General features: G+C 40.4%; 1 protein-coding gene across 4 annotated transcripts; it reads right to left on the reverse strand.

Annotated features, from left to right (window-relative positions):
* Positions 1-1,773: 1,773 nt before the first annotated feature.
* On the reverse strand, positions 1,774-17,048 carry INPP1 (inositol polyphosphate-1-phosphatase). 4 transcript variants are annotated; one of them, XM_087925244.1, is made up of 6 exons: positions 16,421-17,048; positions 13,389-13,595; positions 11,755-11,815; positions 10,098-10,298; positions 8,953-9,127; positions 1,774-4,697 (listed from the first exon to the last, which is right to left on the reverse strand). In XM_087925244.1, the coding sequence occupies exons 2-6, from the start codon at positions 13,590-13,592 to the stop codon at positions 4,202-4,204; spliced, it is 1,137 nt and encodes a 378-aa protein (XP_087781370.1). In that variant the 5' UTR covers positions 13,593-13,595; positions 16,421-17,048; the 3' UTR covers positions 1,774-4,201. The 4 variants fall into 4 exon arrangements, with proteins under 4 accessions (XP_087781370.1, XP_087781371.1, XP_087781373.1 ...); XM_087925245.1 differs by having other exon boundaries at positions 16,250-16,453; XM_087925247.1 differs by having other exon boundaries at positions 16,272-16,449.
* Positions 17,049-17,461: the final 413 nt, after the last annotated feature.

A 17,461-nucleotide genomic window follows, 5' to 3' on the forward strand; every position in this document is an offset into this window, starting at 1 on the left:
ACAAATGTCTCATTTAGCAATATAAATTTTGGGCTCAATTGGTTGCGGACTACCTGTGCTATATAGTTTTTAATTATTTTAAATTATATTGCTGGTTTGGCTGCTTTATTTTGTGATGTTTTGTTATTGCTCGTTTTGATTGTAAGCCACCCAGTCACGAATGTGTGATTAGTAGCCACATCAGTTGATTGATTGAATAAATAAATCCAGTTTAAACCAGCATTATTATTCTGCTGCATACCTTTAAATCCCTGCAAATTATTCTTGCTTCCATCCATCATGCTTCTTTCTGCTTCCTACACTGTCTTTTTTCTCTTTAATTTTCACTGTTTTTCATCATCTCAGGGCTTTCATAAATCACAACATAGTCTTCCCCTTCCTGATCGCTTTGCTTTTTTTGTGATTTGAAACTACCCCAATCTACTTCTTTTTTAGTCCTAATTTATTCATTCAGTCAGTCCCCATACACTCTGGACTTAATCTCTTCTTGTCTAACCACATGCCCTTTTTAAGTATCCCATTCCAACTGCATTCAATTTGCAATTATATATTGGTTGACAACCAGTTTGATGTTGGGGTTAATAAGTTCCCTTACGCATGGAAAGCCTACTAGGTTACTTGGGCCAGTCACTCTCAGCCAATCCATCTCACAGGGTTGTTATTGTGGGGGAAATAGAAGGCGAGAAATTGTGTATTGTAAACCAAAGAAATCAATATTTAGCTGCATATAATAAAATGGTCAGAAACATGCTTTTATACAAGGCTATTTCTTTCAACAAATATTTTTCAAAGAGGCCATATTACTTGCTACTTTACCAGCAGAATGTCTTATGTTAAAACATTCTACCAACATAAGCACATTCCCAAGAAAAGGGAGAGGCTCTGCCATTTATTTATGACTTGGAATCATTCTCTCAATTTTCCCTGTCAAACATAACTGCTTGGGAGTTTGATACAATAATTTTCAGATCTCTATCCCTTGTTGCATCGTATAATCTACCTAACATTTGCTGCAAACCATTTGGGTTCTCTACATACAAAGTACACTTACCTTCACATTCACAATTAATATGCCTTTAACATAACCACAACAAGCATCCCTTATACCGTACATTGTCAGCCATTCAGCCATGTCTGACCCTCGGCGACTCTATAGCTCAGCATTTTAAAAAACCCCAGAGGACATTGTACATCCCATATCCTTATGTCTGCTTTATTTTGTATTTAGAAATCAACCTTCAACTCAGTTTCATCTGCAGGAAATAATTATGATGTGGTGATGCTTACAATTCTCTCATGATACCAAGAAGTTAAGTCTTGAGTAATGACATCCTTGTGCGCATTCTGTCATTTGTCCTCTTTGTATCTGCCCATATTTAGCCTGTTGAAAAGGAAAACTTACATAGCATAAAGCCCCATTGCACTTTGTAAATTTTGCTCCTTGTGGCCTGTGCTACTTACTCCATTAGAATTCTGCCAAATGCCTTCCTAAGGCATTAGATTAGACAAACTAACCCACCTGTGGTTTTTACATTCACTCACTTTATCTTGTCCTTTTTGGTGGAAAACAGTAACTGTATTCTTTTCCGGTCCTGAGGCATGGATGAAAGCTTTACACCCGACCGTGCAGTCTTTCCACAAGTTTGTGGAAGTGTTATGTGAACATTATCAAACTTTAACATTTCTTCAGTTATATGTTTTTTGCTTTTCTGTCAGACTTCACCTGATAGGCACTCAGGAAACAAATACATAAGGATACCAGGACTCAAGAACTGCAGTTAAATTAGTTTATTGTACAAGAAACAGTAATGTCATTACAAAATAAATTTGGCAATTGCTGTTTTTTTCCCCTAAACCAGCCCCAATACTCACTGATTTATCTTGATTGTCCTCCACTACCTTCAATCAACTGATGTACTGCGGCTCCTTTTCAGCAGGAGGCCCAGTTTCTATCTGTCGTCTGTCGTTTAAATAATATAGAGTCGGGATGTGAGATTTCTCTTTCATTCTGTGAGAACTGCTTCTTACACCTGCAGCCTCACCAATATTCTGCACCAATTCTTTCTGGGACACGAACTGTTTTTGTATTATTTCAATTTCTTGGACAAACCATGTTTAAATCATGGCCAGTGTGATGTCATTCTTAAGTTGAGTCATAAAGGTGCATTGATGACGGCAGGCATAGTTGTGAGGATAACTAGACTATTTTTCCTCTGGTTATATACTGTTTATTAATTATTATTATTAAAAAAGCAGCTCAGCTAATGGAGTATTTTGCCAATGCCTATATAATAATGGCTATCCTAAAATAACCAATTTTAAATTAATTACCATAGTAGAATAATAGCAACTAAGCTAATACTTAATATTTTCAAAAATTGTTTACTATAATATTATGCTACCTAATATATCAGATAAAAATCTGGAAAAAAGTTCTGAGAATGGTCTGTACAATTTCGATCTTAGATACAATTACTATTTTTTTAAAAATCACAAGTTCTTTATAAAAAGCGAAAATATACTTTACAAAATCAACACATTGTAATAATGATTCATAGTCCATTTCTATCTTTAAATAATTATCTACATTAAATCTATAATTTAACTTTCATTTAATGAATATAATCCCAATACCTGAATTTAACAGTTTATGGTTTTTGTTTATAAGAGTGAGTTAGATGCCAAGGAAGTATGGATGGCAAAACTGAACACTGTCTTGCCTCCTTCCGTTCTTCTCTGAAGGAATACTTACTATATATTTTATTTTTAAAGCATGTTTGTTAAAAATATATATTTAACAAATATATATAGTATAAGACCCTCAGGTAATTGCTTTGATTAGTGTGAAAGAATTTCCATCACATCTGATTGCAAAAGGTAGATTATAAATTCATAGTATAGTGGCCTGGGAGTAAATTTCCCAAACTGTAGTATACGTTCACTGCTATTTATTTATATTCATATGCTATGACTTTTTCCCCAGACCCTCCCTATTAAGAGATCCCATCCCAGGTCCCCTTCCAGAGAACTAAAATACTCAGAGTTTCCTCTAAGGGAAAATGCCCTTAGGTAAAATAAAGTTAGCTGTAGCGACTCCTCACAGTGTTAAAAGCGATCCAATAAACTCTGCTTCTTAACACGAAGCAGGATCATAAATCCCAGAGACCTTACAGCTCAAGCTATGTTTGCTTAGCTGCTATTTAATAACAACAGCATTTAGGCTTACATACTTTACATGCTTTACATCACTCTCTGGGCAGTTTACAATGTAGAAGCATTATTTGCATATTGACCCCAACAATCTGGAAGGATGGAAGGCTGAGTCAATCTTAAGCCCCATCAGGACTGAACTCCAAGCTATGGGCAGAGTTTGCCTGCAATATTGCACTTTAACCACTGCACCATCAAGGCTTCTGGTCTGTGCCTTGCAAAAATTGTGCTTATCCAGAAAACAGCAGCAAGAAATCTTGAGCTGTACCCCATACTAAACACAAAGGGTACCTAAACAGGGATTATTCAATGGTCCCGATACGTATTGATGATACACATTACCCACAGAAGAAAAATGATACACCAAGAACAATTAAAGAAATACTTTCCCTACTGCGCACCCAGCATGAGAAGTGAAAATTTTATAGATGCATCCGGCATGGAAAAGCAGGAGGTCAAAAAGCATGACATTTCTAGCATTCTTATCCTAGGCTGTCATACTGCCGCCCTGAACATTTGATTGGCCCATTTTAAAAAATTAAGAACCTTATCCTTCCTCACTTAGAGACTGCCTTCTTCTTCCCCTCATACACAGGCAAATGCTCCCCACTCAGGGGTGGGATCCGACAGGGTTAACTACCAGTTCGGTCATTTACGAGGTTCGGTGATTTATTATGTTCTTCCCTGCAGCTGCCCTGGCGCTTGCCTGTAAATCGTCATCAGCATGCTGTGTGCAGAGAAGCAGCCTTTCAAAAAGCCCTTTTTTCTTGCTTTTTTTAACTGCAGCTGTGCCTCGCATGGCAGCTGAAGTTGAAAAATCAGGAAATAAAGGTCAGGTAAGAGCCTGGGTGGGCGGATGGGCAAAAACATCAGCAGACATAGAACTGGTTCTATGTCTGCTGCTCTTCAGAACTACTGGTTCTACAGAGGTGGACAGAACCGGTAGAAACCCACCCCTGCTCCCACTAATTTGTACTGATGGGGCTGTGTTTTAGAAAGTATCTGTCGCATTTGCTAGTGTGACCATCACAGCCTCGAGATGCTTGTGGCAGACGTAGGCTATAAGCCCTCCTTGATTTGCCCAGCGCTCAGCACCCACAGCGCCCTCTATGGGCTTGTTATAGGTCAGTTCAGGCAAATTCTTGTGTTGCCCAGCACGCCAAACCTTCAGGGCTGCTGAAAGATCGATGATGCCTCCACCGAGGGCTCGCAGAATGGCGTGGGGCCCACACGAGTCCCACTTGAAGGTGCTGCCTTCGGAAAGCACGTAAGCATCGGCAAGGCCCAGGGCGACACACAGCATCTTGTAGCCAGCACCCGAAGCAAAGCAGAGCCTCTCACCGTATAGAGGGGCCAGCGCTTTCTGCAACACAGTGGTCTCATTGCTGCTCAGCACCACGCAGGGGGAAGGCTGGTGCCGGGGTTGGCTCAGCGAGCTTAGCTTGGTGCTTCCATAGGAAATGCCCCAGTGGTATTTGCTCTGCCACCTGCCAAAGAGAGAAGGTCAGGGTAGCTTTGCTAAGAAAAGCGCCCACCATTATACAACACTAAGAAGACAGAGGTGAAATAGCAGTCACTCTTTCTCAGCCCAATCTACCTCACAGGATTCCTACTGTGGGGAAAGTAGGAGGCAGGAGTATTATAAAGAAAGCAAAGGTAGGTATCAACAATAATAAGCTTTTGGGGTGTAACCACAAAACAAATGGAGCACCATTGGAAGACTATCGGTGCTGACAAAAATCACCATTGGTCAATTGCAAAAGGCAGCTTTGCTTGGAACAGCTTACATCCTGTGACAATATTTTTAACACCATCAAATAACATCTCCCTATGCCAGGTCTGTGGGAAGGCCTTGATAGGTGGATAAAAATGCCAAATCCAGTCTTAACATCTGGCTGGCTGTGCGACCAGCCATAATGATTTTACTGCTTTGAGAAAAAGCCTTGAAGAAGGTGACCAAGGTGGCAGTCAATATTGCACAAGGATAGGAAGAAGCATGGAAGGAACAATGCTGCTGTTTAGTTTTGAAAAGGGAAGCTGGGGCAGAAAGGCAAAGAAAAGGGAACATTACAGGAACCACCCAGTAAACTATTTTCATACAGTCACTGATTTTGTGGCAGAAGCACTGCTTCTTCCAATCACTGCATTATCCTTGTGCAATACAGTACTGACTTCAGTCATTTTCTTCAATTCCCTCAAGGCTTTTTCTCAAAACAGTAAAATTATTATGGTTGGTTGCACGGTCAGCCAGATGTTAAGATTAGTTTTAGAATTTTTAATATGCTATACCTGTGACAAAGTCTGGGCTGCTCCTTAGGTATAACAAAATGCAGATTTTGTTAAAAGCTCAGAGAAGCCCAAAGAAGAATGTTCATTTGAGCTCTTCTTTCTTTCTTTCCCATCTTTCTTTCCTTCTTTTCTTTCTTTCTTTCTTCACTGCATCTTACACCAATATAACTTTTGTATCCATTGTTTTATGCTCATTGAAGTCAGTGGCCCAAGAGTATATAGTGTGAGCAATATGAAATACTGTTATACTTCCTGGGATTACATTTTGATTCGACTCCCTTAAATAAAAAATATTGATTCATCTGATTGTTTCAAACAGGGGCTTGTTCTCTGGATAAGTCCATCTTATAGAAAAGAAGCCTGCAGTCCTTTTCCCATTGCCCCTCTAAAGTCTGTGATTGGAGGTCCTCCCTTGGAGGCAGGTGCTAGATCAGCAGGCAACTCAAGGGCAATATGAGTGAAAAGAAACAGCTCCAGAACAACCATGTAAATTTGTACCAAGCCTGTGTCAGCCATATAAGGCAGATCAGGCTAAGGAACCAATGCCACATAGGACTACTTTTATTGTCACAGCTATAGCAAGAACATTTCAATATGCCCCCCCCCACTTTATCTTAGTATGAAATATGGAGGGACATGTGTGAAGCATTTTCTCAACTTAGTTTCTCAAAATAGGCTCAAGCTGCACTTGTCTGATTGTTGACTTGGTAGCAGTTCTTCCTCTATCCTTCAAGTCACTCCTGAGGCCAGAGGTGGGCAACTATGGCCCTTTATGAACAATGGACTTCAACTCCCAGAATTCCTGGACTTCTTCAGGAATTCTGGGTGTTGAAGTCCACAGTTCGTAAAGGGCCCACAGTTGCCCATCTGTGCCCTAGGCCCTCTTCAGCCTGCTTCATCTTTCATTGCCATTCATGTTGATGTACCATAAAAAGAAGGTGAGAAATCGACTTCGGGTTTGGGCTTCTTTGGTGACGAATCAAAATCTCAATTGTCTGTGGTTTTGATCCGTGCTCGCTGCTGGAGTGCCCCGAGCTGCCCGGATTCGGGGCTGAAGCCACCCCCTAGAGATGGTGAAGAAGGGGGAGCTGTCAGCGGGGTTGAGGAGAGCTGTATCTCTCCTCCTTGGCTGGTCATTACTCCCTTTCCCAAAGGCGGTTGCAGCGGTGGTCAGAAATGGCCACCTCAAAGAAGAACCCGACTGGACAAGATTGTGCAGGAGGAAGTTTAAAGGAGAAAGTTTGACTGACTGGGTTGAATGGAGAACATCTATTAAAGGTACCAGGAACCTGAATTTTAAAGAGTAATACTATTCCTAAAAAAGATTTTCAGCTGTGAAAGAGAAAGGGAAAAGAAATGGAATTGGCTTTTTTTCCTCTAACATTGACAGTTTTCACTGACACAGAACATTAAGAAGAAGAGATTCCAATAAGAAATTGATACTAATCCATTTTGACATTAATAGGCTATTTCTAGCTGAAAATAAAGTGTCAAAGGGATAAAGATTCTTGGATAATTTAAAAACTTTCTTTAAAAAAAAAGAAAGAAAGCAGCGAAGAGAAAAAGGAAAAAAAAGGGTGGAATCTGGAAAATGGAGGAGACTACTTGGAACTTAAAAAAAATTGATCATGGAATTTTAACAAGGCTTGCAAAAGATACATTGTACCTGAAACTTTGTTACAAGAGAACAAAGCCCCTGTAAAGAGAAAGTGAGAAAAGAAGCAAGAAACAGTTTTGAATTATTGGATGATTCCTGGAACTTTGGATGGAGGATCCTAATGAAATAAAATAAAATCAACTGGGGGTTGTTTAGAAATCTTTAAAATGGCATCACTCCTTGAAGAGTTAAAAATGAGACTTAAAGAACAAAAAGAAGCACAAGACGGAAGAGGATCTTTTGGCTTCGTATTTCAATTTTTAGAAATGGAAATCTGGAACTATGAAAAACAACAAGAAACGCTGGCAGAACAAGAAGGACGGGACAACGAAGAAGCCATCATGAATGACCAAGCAATTTTAAGCGGGGTAAAAAAGGGAAAGGGGGAAAAGGAGTTAAAAACTTAAGTACTGAAGCAACAACCCCCCAAAAAAGTAATTTGAAAAGTAATCATAATATCAGGAAGAAGCAGAAGGGAGGATCACAGAAGGGAGAATCAGATAGAAAAGGGAATAAAAAGGGGAGGGAGAAGAAGAGAGGGAAGAGGGAAAGGAAAAGAAGCTATAAAAGACAAACAAGATATACAGGTACAGAATTAAAGGTATAAGCCTATTTAAAAGACACAGAGACAATGGTTAAAATTTAACTTAAGGAGAGGATTCTGAAAGGTGCATGGGATAACATTGTTATATAATATGTTAGATGATTAAAGTGATAGAAAAGATTTCTATTGATGTGCAGTGGAATATTTATTTGTAAAGAGAATAAGGCTCTCAATGATTTAAAAAGAACGTTTAAAAAAACTGAAAAGAAACATGGAAGATTTTTCTCAGTTGATAAGGTGAACTTGAATAATAATAATAACTTTATTGACTACTGTTAATAACTATTGTTTGGCTTTTTATTTAAAGACAGTAATAAATAAAATATGAAATATAGAATATTAAAGTGAAAGACAACTGATATTACTAGGTAATGTTTGTTAAAAGAAATAGAAATGTAAAAGATTGTTATTAATATTAATGGCAGAGCTGTACTTGAATAGAATAATTATTCCATTTACTATTGTTATACATATATATACAGATATATATATATACATATATACACAGATATATATATACATATATACTTTTTTCTTTTAAGAATTTAGTGTGTATTTTAAGGGAACGTACCAAGCAGAATTCGATTGAAAATAGGTATGTGTTATAAAATAGAAGTTAGAAAATGAATGTTATAACTGTAAGGATGTAACTTAAATTTTCAAATAAGATTTGAAAAAAGATACAAAGGTGTTACACTCCAGTCAAGTAAATACAGGAGAAAATTTGTTTTATGAGAAAAGATAATATGAAATTGTAAACAGGACAGACGAAAGTATAAAAACATTGATTAGAAAGATTTTAAAAATTAGAAAAAGATATGTAATTGAATTAAGAAAGGAATGAGATAATTTAAAATAAGGCTATAGGAAGTAAAGAAAGGGAAAAGCTATTGAAAAAATTGTGAAAATAGTTATAAGATATGGATTAGAATGTATAAGATAAATATGTATTGAGTTTATGTCTGTATGGAGAAGTGATAACCCGGGGCCACGCTGTTCTCAAAAAAAGATATTTTATTTGTATTTGCATGTTTTGTGAAAACGTAAATAAAACTTCTATTAAAAAAAAAAAGAAGGGGAGAAATCCATGGCTAAGCCCTTCATAATTGTTGGGAGAACCAACCTGTAGGGAAGATTTCCCACAATGCTATTGTTCCATGTAGGAAAGATTGACCCACGGTGTCACTGTTACCTGTGTGTTGCCAGCTCCTCCTGAAAGAAAGGCTCATTGATGATGCCAAGGACAGGCTCTCCCGAATGACGATTGTATACTCCTATCAGCACAAGCGCTGAGTGAAGTCCAGATGGATAGATGCCATTCACAGGCATCACACTGCCACACCCACGAATGTACTGATTAGTGGAATCTGAAAAGAAAAAAGTAAGAAAGGGAGAATTCCTTCATTCCTTCAGCAAGACTCAGCATTGGAACAATAGATGTCAGAGTGCTCCTCACTAGAACAGACTTTAAAAATATTATCAACTCTATTACTCATCAATGTACTGTATACGGGATACAGGCTAGGAAAAAAAGCTCCCAGAAAGACAGGGGAATATCACTATTGGAAAGGAACATGACTGGATGTGATAGCGCTCAACTCTCTTTTATATAATCCAGTCCATACCACATACAGACAGTCCTCAACTTACAACAAGTTCATTTAGTGACCCTTCAAAATTATAAAGCCACTGAAAAAGTGACTGTTTTTCACGCTTATGACGGTTGCAGCATCCCCACTGTCAAATGATCAAAATTCGGAGGCTTGGCAATTGACTCATATTTATGATAGTGTCCTGGGGTCATGTGATCACATTTTGCGACATTCTGACAAGCAAAATCAAAGGGGAAGTTAGATTCACTTAACAACCAGGTTACTAACTTAACAACTGCAGTGATTCAGTTAACAATTGTGGCAAGAAAGATCCTAAAACAGGGCAAAATTAACTTAACCACAGCCTCGCCTAGCAATAGAAATGCTGGGCTCGATTGTCATGTCATGTGGCCGGCATGACTAAATGCCGAAGGCGCATGGAATGCTGTTACCTTCCCACCAAGGTGGTCCCTATTTTTCTACTTACATTTTTATATGCTTTCGAACTGCTAGGTTGGCAGAAGCTGGGACAAGTAATGGGAACTCACTCCGTTACGCGGTGCTAGGGATTCAAACCGCCCAACTGCTGACTTTTCTGGTCGACAAGCTCAGCATCTTACTCACTGAGCCACCGCGTCCCTTGTGGTTGTAAGTAGACGACTACTTGTAGACAAAAGTCAGCACTAGAGAAAGACTGTATGTAAATGGCTTCCGGTGCCCAACTTTCATCCGCCATTTTATTTACCTATGGGGTCAATCCATACAGCCAAGCTCTCTGTGGAGATGGTCACATCCACATTGTCCAGTGCTGGGTCTGAAAGCACTATTTCCTGATGAACCGCAGATGCCAACAATTCAGCTGCCATCTGTTTCCGATCCAGGACTTTCTGCAGCAGGGCAGCAGTTTCCTGTTGGGTGGGGCAAACCCGCACCACTACAATCTCACCTGCAAAGGCAAATAAAGTTCAGAGACTGTTCAAGAGAGCCCCTCTACTGATCGAGGGACCTTTCACATTTATTCCCAGAGTCTTATATATTAGTCAAGCAATCAGAATTATTATAATGCCCGCACTTCTTAAGACCATTCTGGGAGGAACTCTTAAGTTTCATTAGAAGCTTATCAGAGGCTCTCTAAGAAGGCCCATAATGATGGAGAAGTTTCCTTGAGATACAGCTTGTCCTTTTCCACCACAGTCTGTGCTACGACAGCCCACACTGTAGTAAGTGTGCGAAAAGATAGAAGATGGGATGAGATGTAGGATAAAAGAGTCTGGGGTGGAGTTGAGAGGAATCAACTTGGAGTAGGTAAGTTTCCCCAAGCAGTCTAAGTCCAACCCCTCTTGAATTCTTATCTAGCACCAATTTAGTGCTGATGGTTAGTTGACTAGATTCTTGTGTATAAGCAAGAGCAATAAATCAGCTGAACTGGAACTTAATGTGTGGTCCTGATTCTTCGCACCTGACACCCAGGATGGTTTATATCAATAATATTTATCTTTAGGTTTTTTTTGAGATGTGACTTAAAAAAAGAACGAGGAATGGGATACTCAGATGTAACAGCATGCAGAATTTCTGCTCTTCTGACAAACTCTTAAAAGAAGGGAGGTGCAGTATTTCTTGGCAGTAAAAAAGACTAATCTGTTGATAATTTCCTCTGCTGCAGAGCAATGTTAAAACCTACAGAAGCCTTGTCCTTTTTTGCCCTTATAGGGCAAAATTTACAGCTTGGCACACTCTAAAATATTACCTTACTCCTAACAATTGCCCAATACAGACATTAGGCATATTCTTCTCTATGAGTAAACAGTGGACGTTGTAGCAGTTTAATTCATGTGAACATCCTTAACATGAAGAAAACTGTCTTAGAAAGGAAAATAAGGAAATGGCTATGATTTAGAAGGAAAAAAAAATCCTGGCACCAGGCATTTGATTGTATATTTATATGACAGCGAGAATTTTGGGACATGTTCCTCCTTCATATGAAGCTCCAGTAAGTCTAGTCGGTGCTCTTCCTGAAATGGAAAGTCTTCTAAAATATTTGCCCCAAGTCTCTCTGCCATTTTCTGGGATTCTTATAAAGAGCAAGACATCTTTGCAGGGACAAAGCTTGCAAAAGGCCATCAGGGTAAACCTAGGACAGGTGACGGAAATATTTCTCTGAAGAAAATGGAGCTGAGAGAAGGAGAATGACTTGATTACCCAAAAAGAGGACCAAGCATGTCAGAAGGGCAACCTGGCTCTATCTAGCTCCCAAGAGAGGTAATGGGGCAAGGACACACAAAATTCTTAGCCACTGTTCCAGGAGGAAATTTTAATCCCACGCATTTGGAAGGAGTCCATTTGGGGAAAGTTTATTTTAGAGAATATGTTGGCATTCCCTCCTCCCTGTGCTGATTACTCACCAAGGCCATTTTCAAATTTGTTGGACTCCTCGCCACAAATGTGATCTTGTAGTTCTGGAAACTGTGAACAACAGTGAGAAAGGGTAAGGAAAGAAAAGAGGAAGTGAAGGGAGGAAGACGAAAGTACACTTTAACCTAGCTGACAAGCCTGATCCAAGTTACAGCTATTCTGGGTTCAATGATTCTGCTGTGTCCGGTTTCAGGTTGATCCTCTGGATGAGAAGGAGACAGCTGCCTGTCACCTCAGTCCCAGGCAGTTTGGAGTACCACTCCTGGCACCTTACTTCAGGGTGAGCGAGGACTGAAGAATTAACAATCTTGGCTATAGCCATTGTAGTTCAACCACGAATTTAATATTCTTCTAAGCAAATCAGCATCTCTAAGTCTTTCCTGCCTCCACCGTGCTGTAAGAATAATAATGCAGGCCAACTTTACGTGGCTTTCTGAGGAGTGAGAAATGATGTGTGAAGAGTTTGGGATACATGAGAACAGCTATTGCACTCAACCGCAAACAACTGAATATACAGTATTATTCAAATGGGTGATAGATCAAGGTCCATTCTCAGTTCCCATCTGCTCCTACTTTTGCAAATGCAATAGGTTTAGCCATTGCTTTCTGTTGCTATTTGTCTTTAGAATATAACATGTTAGAATATAGGAGTTTAGAGCAAGGGTCTTCAAACTTGGCAAGTTTTAAGACTTGTGGATTTCAACTCCCAGAATTCTTGAGCTAACATGACTGGAGGAGGAATTCTGGGAGTTGAAGTCCACAAGTCTTAAACTTGCCAAGTTTGAAGCCCCCTGGTTTAGAGAAAGTAGAAAAGCCCCTTTGATTGACACTGGAGAAGGAAATTGCTTAAATCCTCTAGGATAGGAGTTGCCAACCTTTTGGACCTCAGGGACCACCAAACTCATAATTTTAGATCCCAGGGACCACTAACTGGTTCTGTGGGCATGGCCTAATTTGTGGGCGTGGCTTGGTGGTCATGTGACTAGCTGGGCATGGCTTGTATGTAAATATTATAAATATTTATATAAATATTGAATTTTTTATAAAAAAGAGCAACTTTTACCCAAAATCAGGCAAAGCAGGCAGATTGAGTTGCTCACAGAATCATTCAGTGATCTATCTATCTACCATCGGCTACCCGAGTCTGTCACATAAAATTTGCTTGCTGTGAGTCTGCAGTGAGTAATAGAACCTTCAGTCCTAAGGGAGGTTCGGCTGTGCTTAAAAGCAGAGCCGAAGATCTAAAGACTAGCTAGAAAGCAAGAAATCCAACCATTTCCTGCTTCCTAGCTAATCTAAATCTTCCGGCACAGCAGAACTGATGATGGTAGGAAAAAGGAAAAATAGCAATTTAGCAGGCAAGTTTACCGGGTAAGGAGTGAGTGGGCAGTAAGGGTTCCCCCGGGCCATGTGGGCGGAGCAGCCTTGTGTTTCTGTGTAGCCTGGATTAATAGCTTTGGGGGGGTGCTCTGGGGGTGAGATTTCTCTGCGGCCCACCAAAATTTTCTCATGGCCCACCAGTGGGTTGCAGCCCGCAGGTTGGCGACTGCTGCTCTAGGATACAGCCCAATCTTCATCTTATTTTGTTTCTCACTACATAGAGAACTCTTCTCCAAGCAGTTACCTCTTTTCCCACGTCATGTTTGATGACTTCTTGGATTAGCACGTCTGCCAATGTCTTAAAGTCCTGCAAGAACTTCTTATTCTTGTCTGCACCTCTCTTCTCCTCGATGAGCAGGCTGAAGAGCGTCTCCTCTTGGCGACATAGCTGGGCAATGCAGGCAGCTTTCTCTGAGGCAGCCAGCAGGCTCCTCAGAAGAGCTGTCATGCTCTAAAAAGAAAGGGAAAAAGTTTAGAGGGAAAATGCACAAACAATGTTCACAGACAAAACCCTATATTAACTGAGGAACACTATTGGGGGTGGGGTAATGATTCTAAGAGCTTGTGTGCTGTAATGCTGGCATTACAATGGGAAATTGCATATGAAGTATCAGGCATTTCTTGTCACTATGTTAAAATTAATAAAAGAACAAATTATGTTAAGCTCCCCAGAGTCACCTGTGGTAAGATGGGTGGCCAATAAATTTTACAAACAAACAAAATATTTTAACTAGAATGAAGGGATCTAAAAGATAGCAGCATCCAGCCCTTTTTGGCTGATCTTTTCCCCTGACCCCTAAAACCTTGACCTTGAAAAGGGTCAAACCTGCTTGGATTGAAAATTACCAGAAGATATTGGGGAAACTGGACAAGCCTCCAGAAAAAAGGTAGCGGTAGATCAATTTTGTACTGCTTCCAAGAACATAAATGTTATCAATATCACCATCAGGGTGTGGGAGTTTTTATTAATCAAACAGAAAAATCTTTGAAGTGAAATGTTGACAATTTTGTTTGTTGTTGGGGATAGTTGAGGTAATACATTTATTATTGATTTTGCCTTTATTAAGTGAATGCAAAATAAGAAAAAAATACAAAACAATTTTAGGAAAAAAGTTCCAAATGAAAATAAAGGAACAATAATAGATTCATATTGAAGAGCTCAGCTTCCCAGTTTGATGGGGAAGGAAGTAAGATTTACTGAGTATAGTAAAGTGATTTAGTTTTTGGTTACTGCATTTTTTTCTAGGTTTGTAAATATATTATAGCAAAAAGAATCTACCTATTACAAAGAAGGGAACAGAAGAAATCTATTGTTAATCTCTGGATGATTTGCCCTCAGCTGATAAGATTTTCTAAGCTCTGTTCAATAACTGCAGTTGTATTGTCCTGTTTTTATCTTATAATATACAGCTGAAATTAAGAAAGATTGGAATAAATGCAAACTGATTTTTGCTGAGATTCAATTTTTTTTCCTGCTACTCAGGGTTCAAAATTTAGGAAGCTGGTATTATGGCTTAACTCTGCATTCTCAGTTTTGACATTTATATTTATCTCCCCTGTCCTTTTCTCCCTAAGCAGACCAAGGCTGTCATTGCCCTCAGTAGCCATGTAAAGAAGGAAAGGCTCTGGACAGTAACTAGCTGAAGGCCACCCACTTAGCTTCATGGCTGAGAATGAAAATCTGAATACTCTTTTTATTTCTACCTTGGTCTCTAGCCAGTACACAGCTACCACAAATTCCCGTAGGTCAAGTTTTTAAAACTTGGTGCAGACAAACTACATGTTCATTAACCTCCTGTTGGAAGAAAAATCCAGGTCCACTTCCAAGCTGGGAATAAAATGGAGGCTAATTGGAAAGATTCTATTTATTAATGAACAGAACCAACACACACACACACACAGAGTGTGCAGTTCTGGGACAGCTAACAAAATGGAGTTGAGAGTGGGTTGGTTATAGAATAGAATAGAATAGAATAGAATAGAATAGAATAGAATAGAATAGAATAGAATAGGTTTATTGGCCAAGTGTGATTGAACACCCAAGGAATTTGTCTTGGTGTAAATACTCTCAGTATACATAAAGAAAAGATACATTCATTAAGAATCAAGAATCATAACGTACAACACTTAATGATAGTCATAGGGTACAACCAAATTTTATACCTTCTTTGGGTTTTGTATCTAAGATTCCTATTCCTGTGCAAGAATATGTCCTTTAATATTCTAACCGCTGGGCTGTTGTCAGATTCCTTTAGGGTGATGGCTGGCTCTATAGGCAAAGGGGGGAAATGTTTTTTTTTGCTAATCTCCTCAACCTAACTGTTTATCTGGAGTTTCTGTCTGGACCAGTCTTTCTGAATGGATTACCAAATCTGCATTTGTAAATGCAGTTTCTGCTTGGGGCTGGTAGACTGCTGCTGGTTCCTGCCTCCCTTAAGATTCCCCACTCCCATTTCTCCTTTAGGGGAAATATTCTACCAGGCCTTTTTAATATTTCCCCCAAAGATTTCATTCTCTAGGAGGGTGGGTGGGCACTGACTTTCTATGCCCTCCCTCCCCAACTAAAACTACAAGGCGGGGCGGGGGGGCACGACAACATTTTGGCACCAGAGGAAAGGACTGCAAACACATCCCCCTCCCCTCCCTTAGGCCAAAGCTGACAGGGATCTTAGTTATGGATGGTGCAAGCAAAGAAAGGCCCACACAGTAATGGTCCTCCACCGCAGGAGACAAATAAGCAGCAGGGAAAAGGAGATCAGCGTCTGAAGGGCAACACGGCCTCCTAAAGCATCTTTGAGCAATCCTGCCTGGCCTTTTCGCGTGGATTTAGGCGAGCCAGCAGCAGGAAACTACTTGAGAAGGCCGGCTTCCCGGGGTGCCAGAAAGGCGCGGAAGAGACTCCTTTTCCACGCGTCACCTTCTCTGCCTGAATCCTCCCGTCCCCGCCCCAGCGCAGCGCCCCGCCACCTCTGAGTCTGGACACGCGCAACCCAGCAGACCCCACTCCCCGCATTCGTGGGGGGGGGGGGATTAAGAGCGCCTTCCCTCCCCGGTACCGGAGACGGTAAATCAGTCAGCCCACGGGCCAGGCCACAATAACGCCACCTCTGCTAGCGCAGAAATTTACGAGCGCGTTGTTTTGCCCCGCTTGGCAGTCTCCGAGCCGGGCGGTGAAACGATCTGCCACTCAATGGGCGCCCAACGCAGTCCTTGACTCAGGCGTCCGATCAGCCGGGGATCGATCCGAGCGTGGGGTGGGGGGACCAAACAACACACCTTTTCCTTTGCTTCCTCGCCGGACCGTCTTCTGGCTGGGGCTAGAGCTCGACGTAGTTTTAGTCACGTTCGTTCCGGAGCAAAAAGAGACTGGATGGTACAGCAAACTCAATCGGTCCGATTTGATGTAATTCTTTGTTGTGCTCGTGGGCGTAGAAACTGGTGGCGGCGCAAAGCTCAGATTCACTCCTTTTTTTGCGTTTGTATTTCCTGATTCAATTCTATTTGCGACTCAAATCTTCACCGAAATACCTCAAGACGGAACGACCTCCCCTCCGCCGAAATGAAAGAAGCATTCAGTACGCCGATCTGTTGCATCTGGATCAATCCACTACTGCTCTCATCCTGTAACACAGCCAAGCGCTTCCTCCTCTCACCCCAACGTAACTAGGCTAAACACATAGGCTTTCATGCACTGCAGCTCATTTCATCAGATCCGAACGATGGTCTACATCCATATAACATCAGATGAATTAAGATGCAGATCCGGAAAAAAGTGATGTAATCCGATTTGTTAGTGCGCTATCAGTCTGTTTCAGGTGTTTAGCTACCATATACTACAAGGCTCACTGTCTAGGCTGATAAGTAAGGAATTATCTAAAAAAGCAACCAGAGCCAGGCCTTCTGTGGGCCAAGACTCTTAACTTAATTCTTTAATCTATTTCTCTGTCACGATATGGTGCACTGTTTGCAAAGTAGGTAACCTGCATATTTATTTTGGAGAAAGCTATCCTACCTGTATCGACATAGAAACCATTGGTCTTATAAAAAGCTTCAGTTGGATCTCTATTTTCACAGGAATTTAATGGGGTAAGCAGTGAGAAAGGAAGTGTCAGCAAAGCTAGTGATTGTCAATCTAAATTTATGTGCAAATAGAAAAAAAATCAAAACATTGCTGGCAGCTATTTTTGGATGACAGCTACTGTATTATCTGACCTATCTAGATCAGAGATCTCCAAACTTGGCAACTTTAAGACTTGTAGATTTCAACTCCCAGAATTCCTCAGCCAGCTATGCTGGGAGTTGAAATCCACAAGTCTT

Source organism: Pseudonaja textilis, chromosome 2 (assembly GCF_049901715.1).
Source record: "Pseudonaja textilis isolate UNSWEBS1 chromosome 2, rPseTex1.2, whole genome shotgun sequence".
Lineage (NCBI taxonomy): Eukaryota > Metazoa > Chordata > Lepidosauria > Squamata > Elapidae > Pseudonaja > Pseudonaja textilis.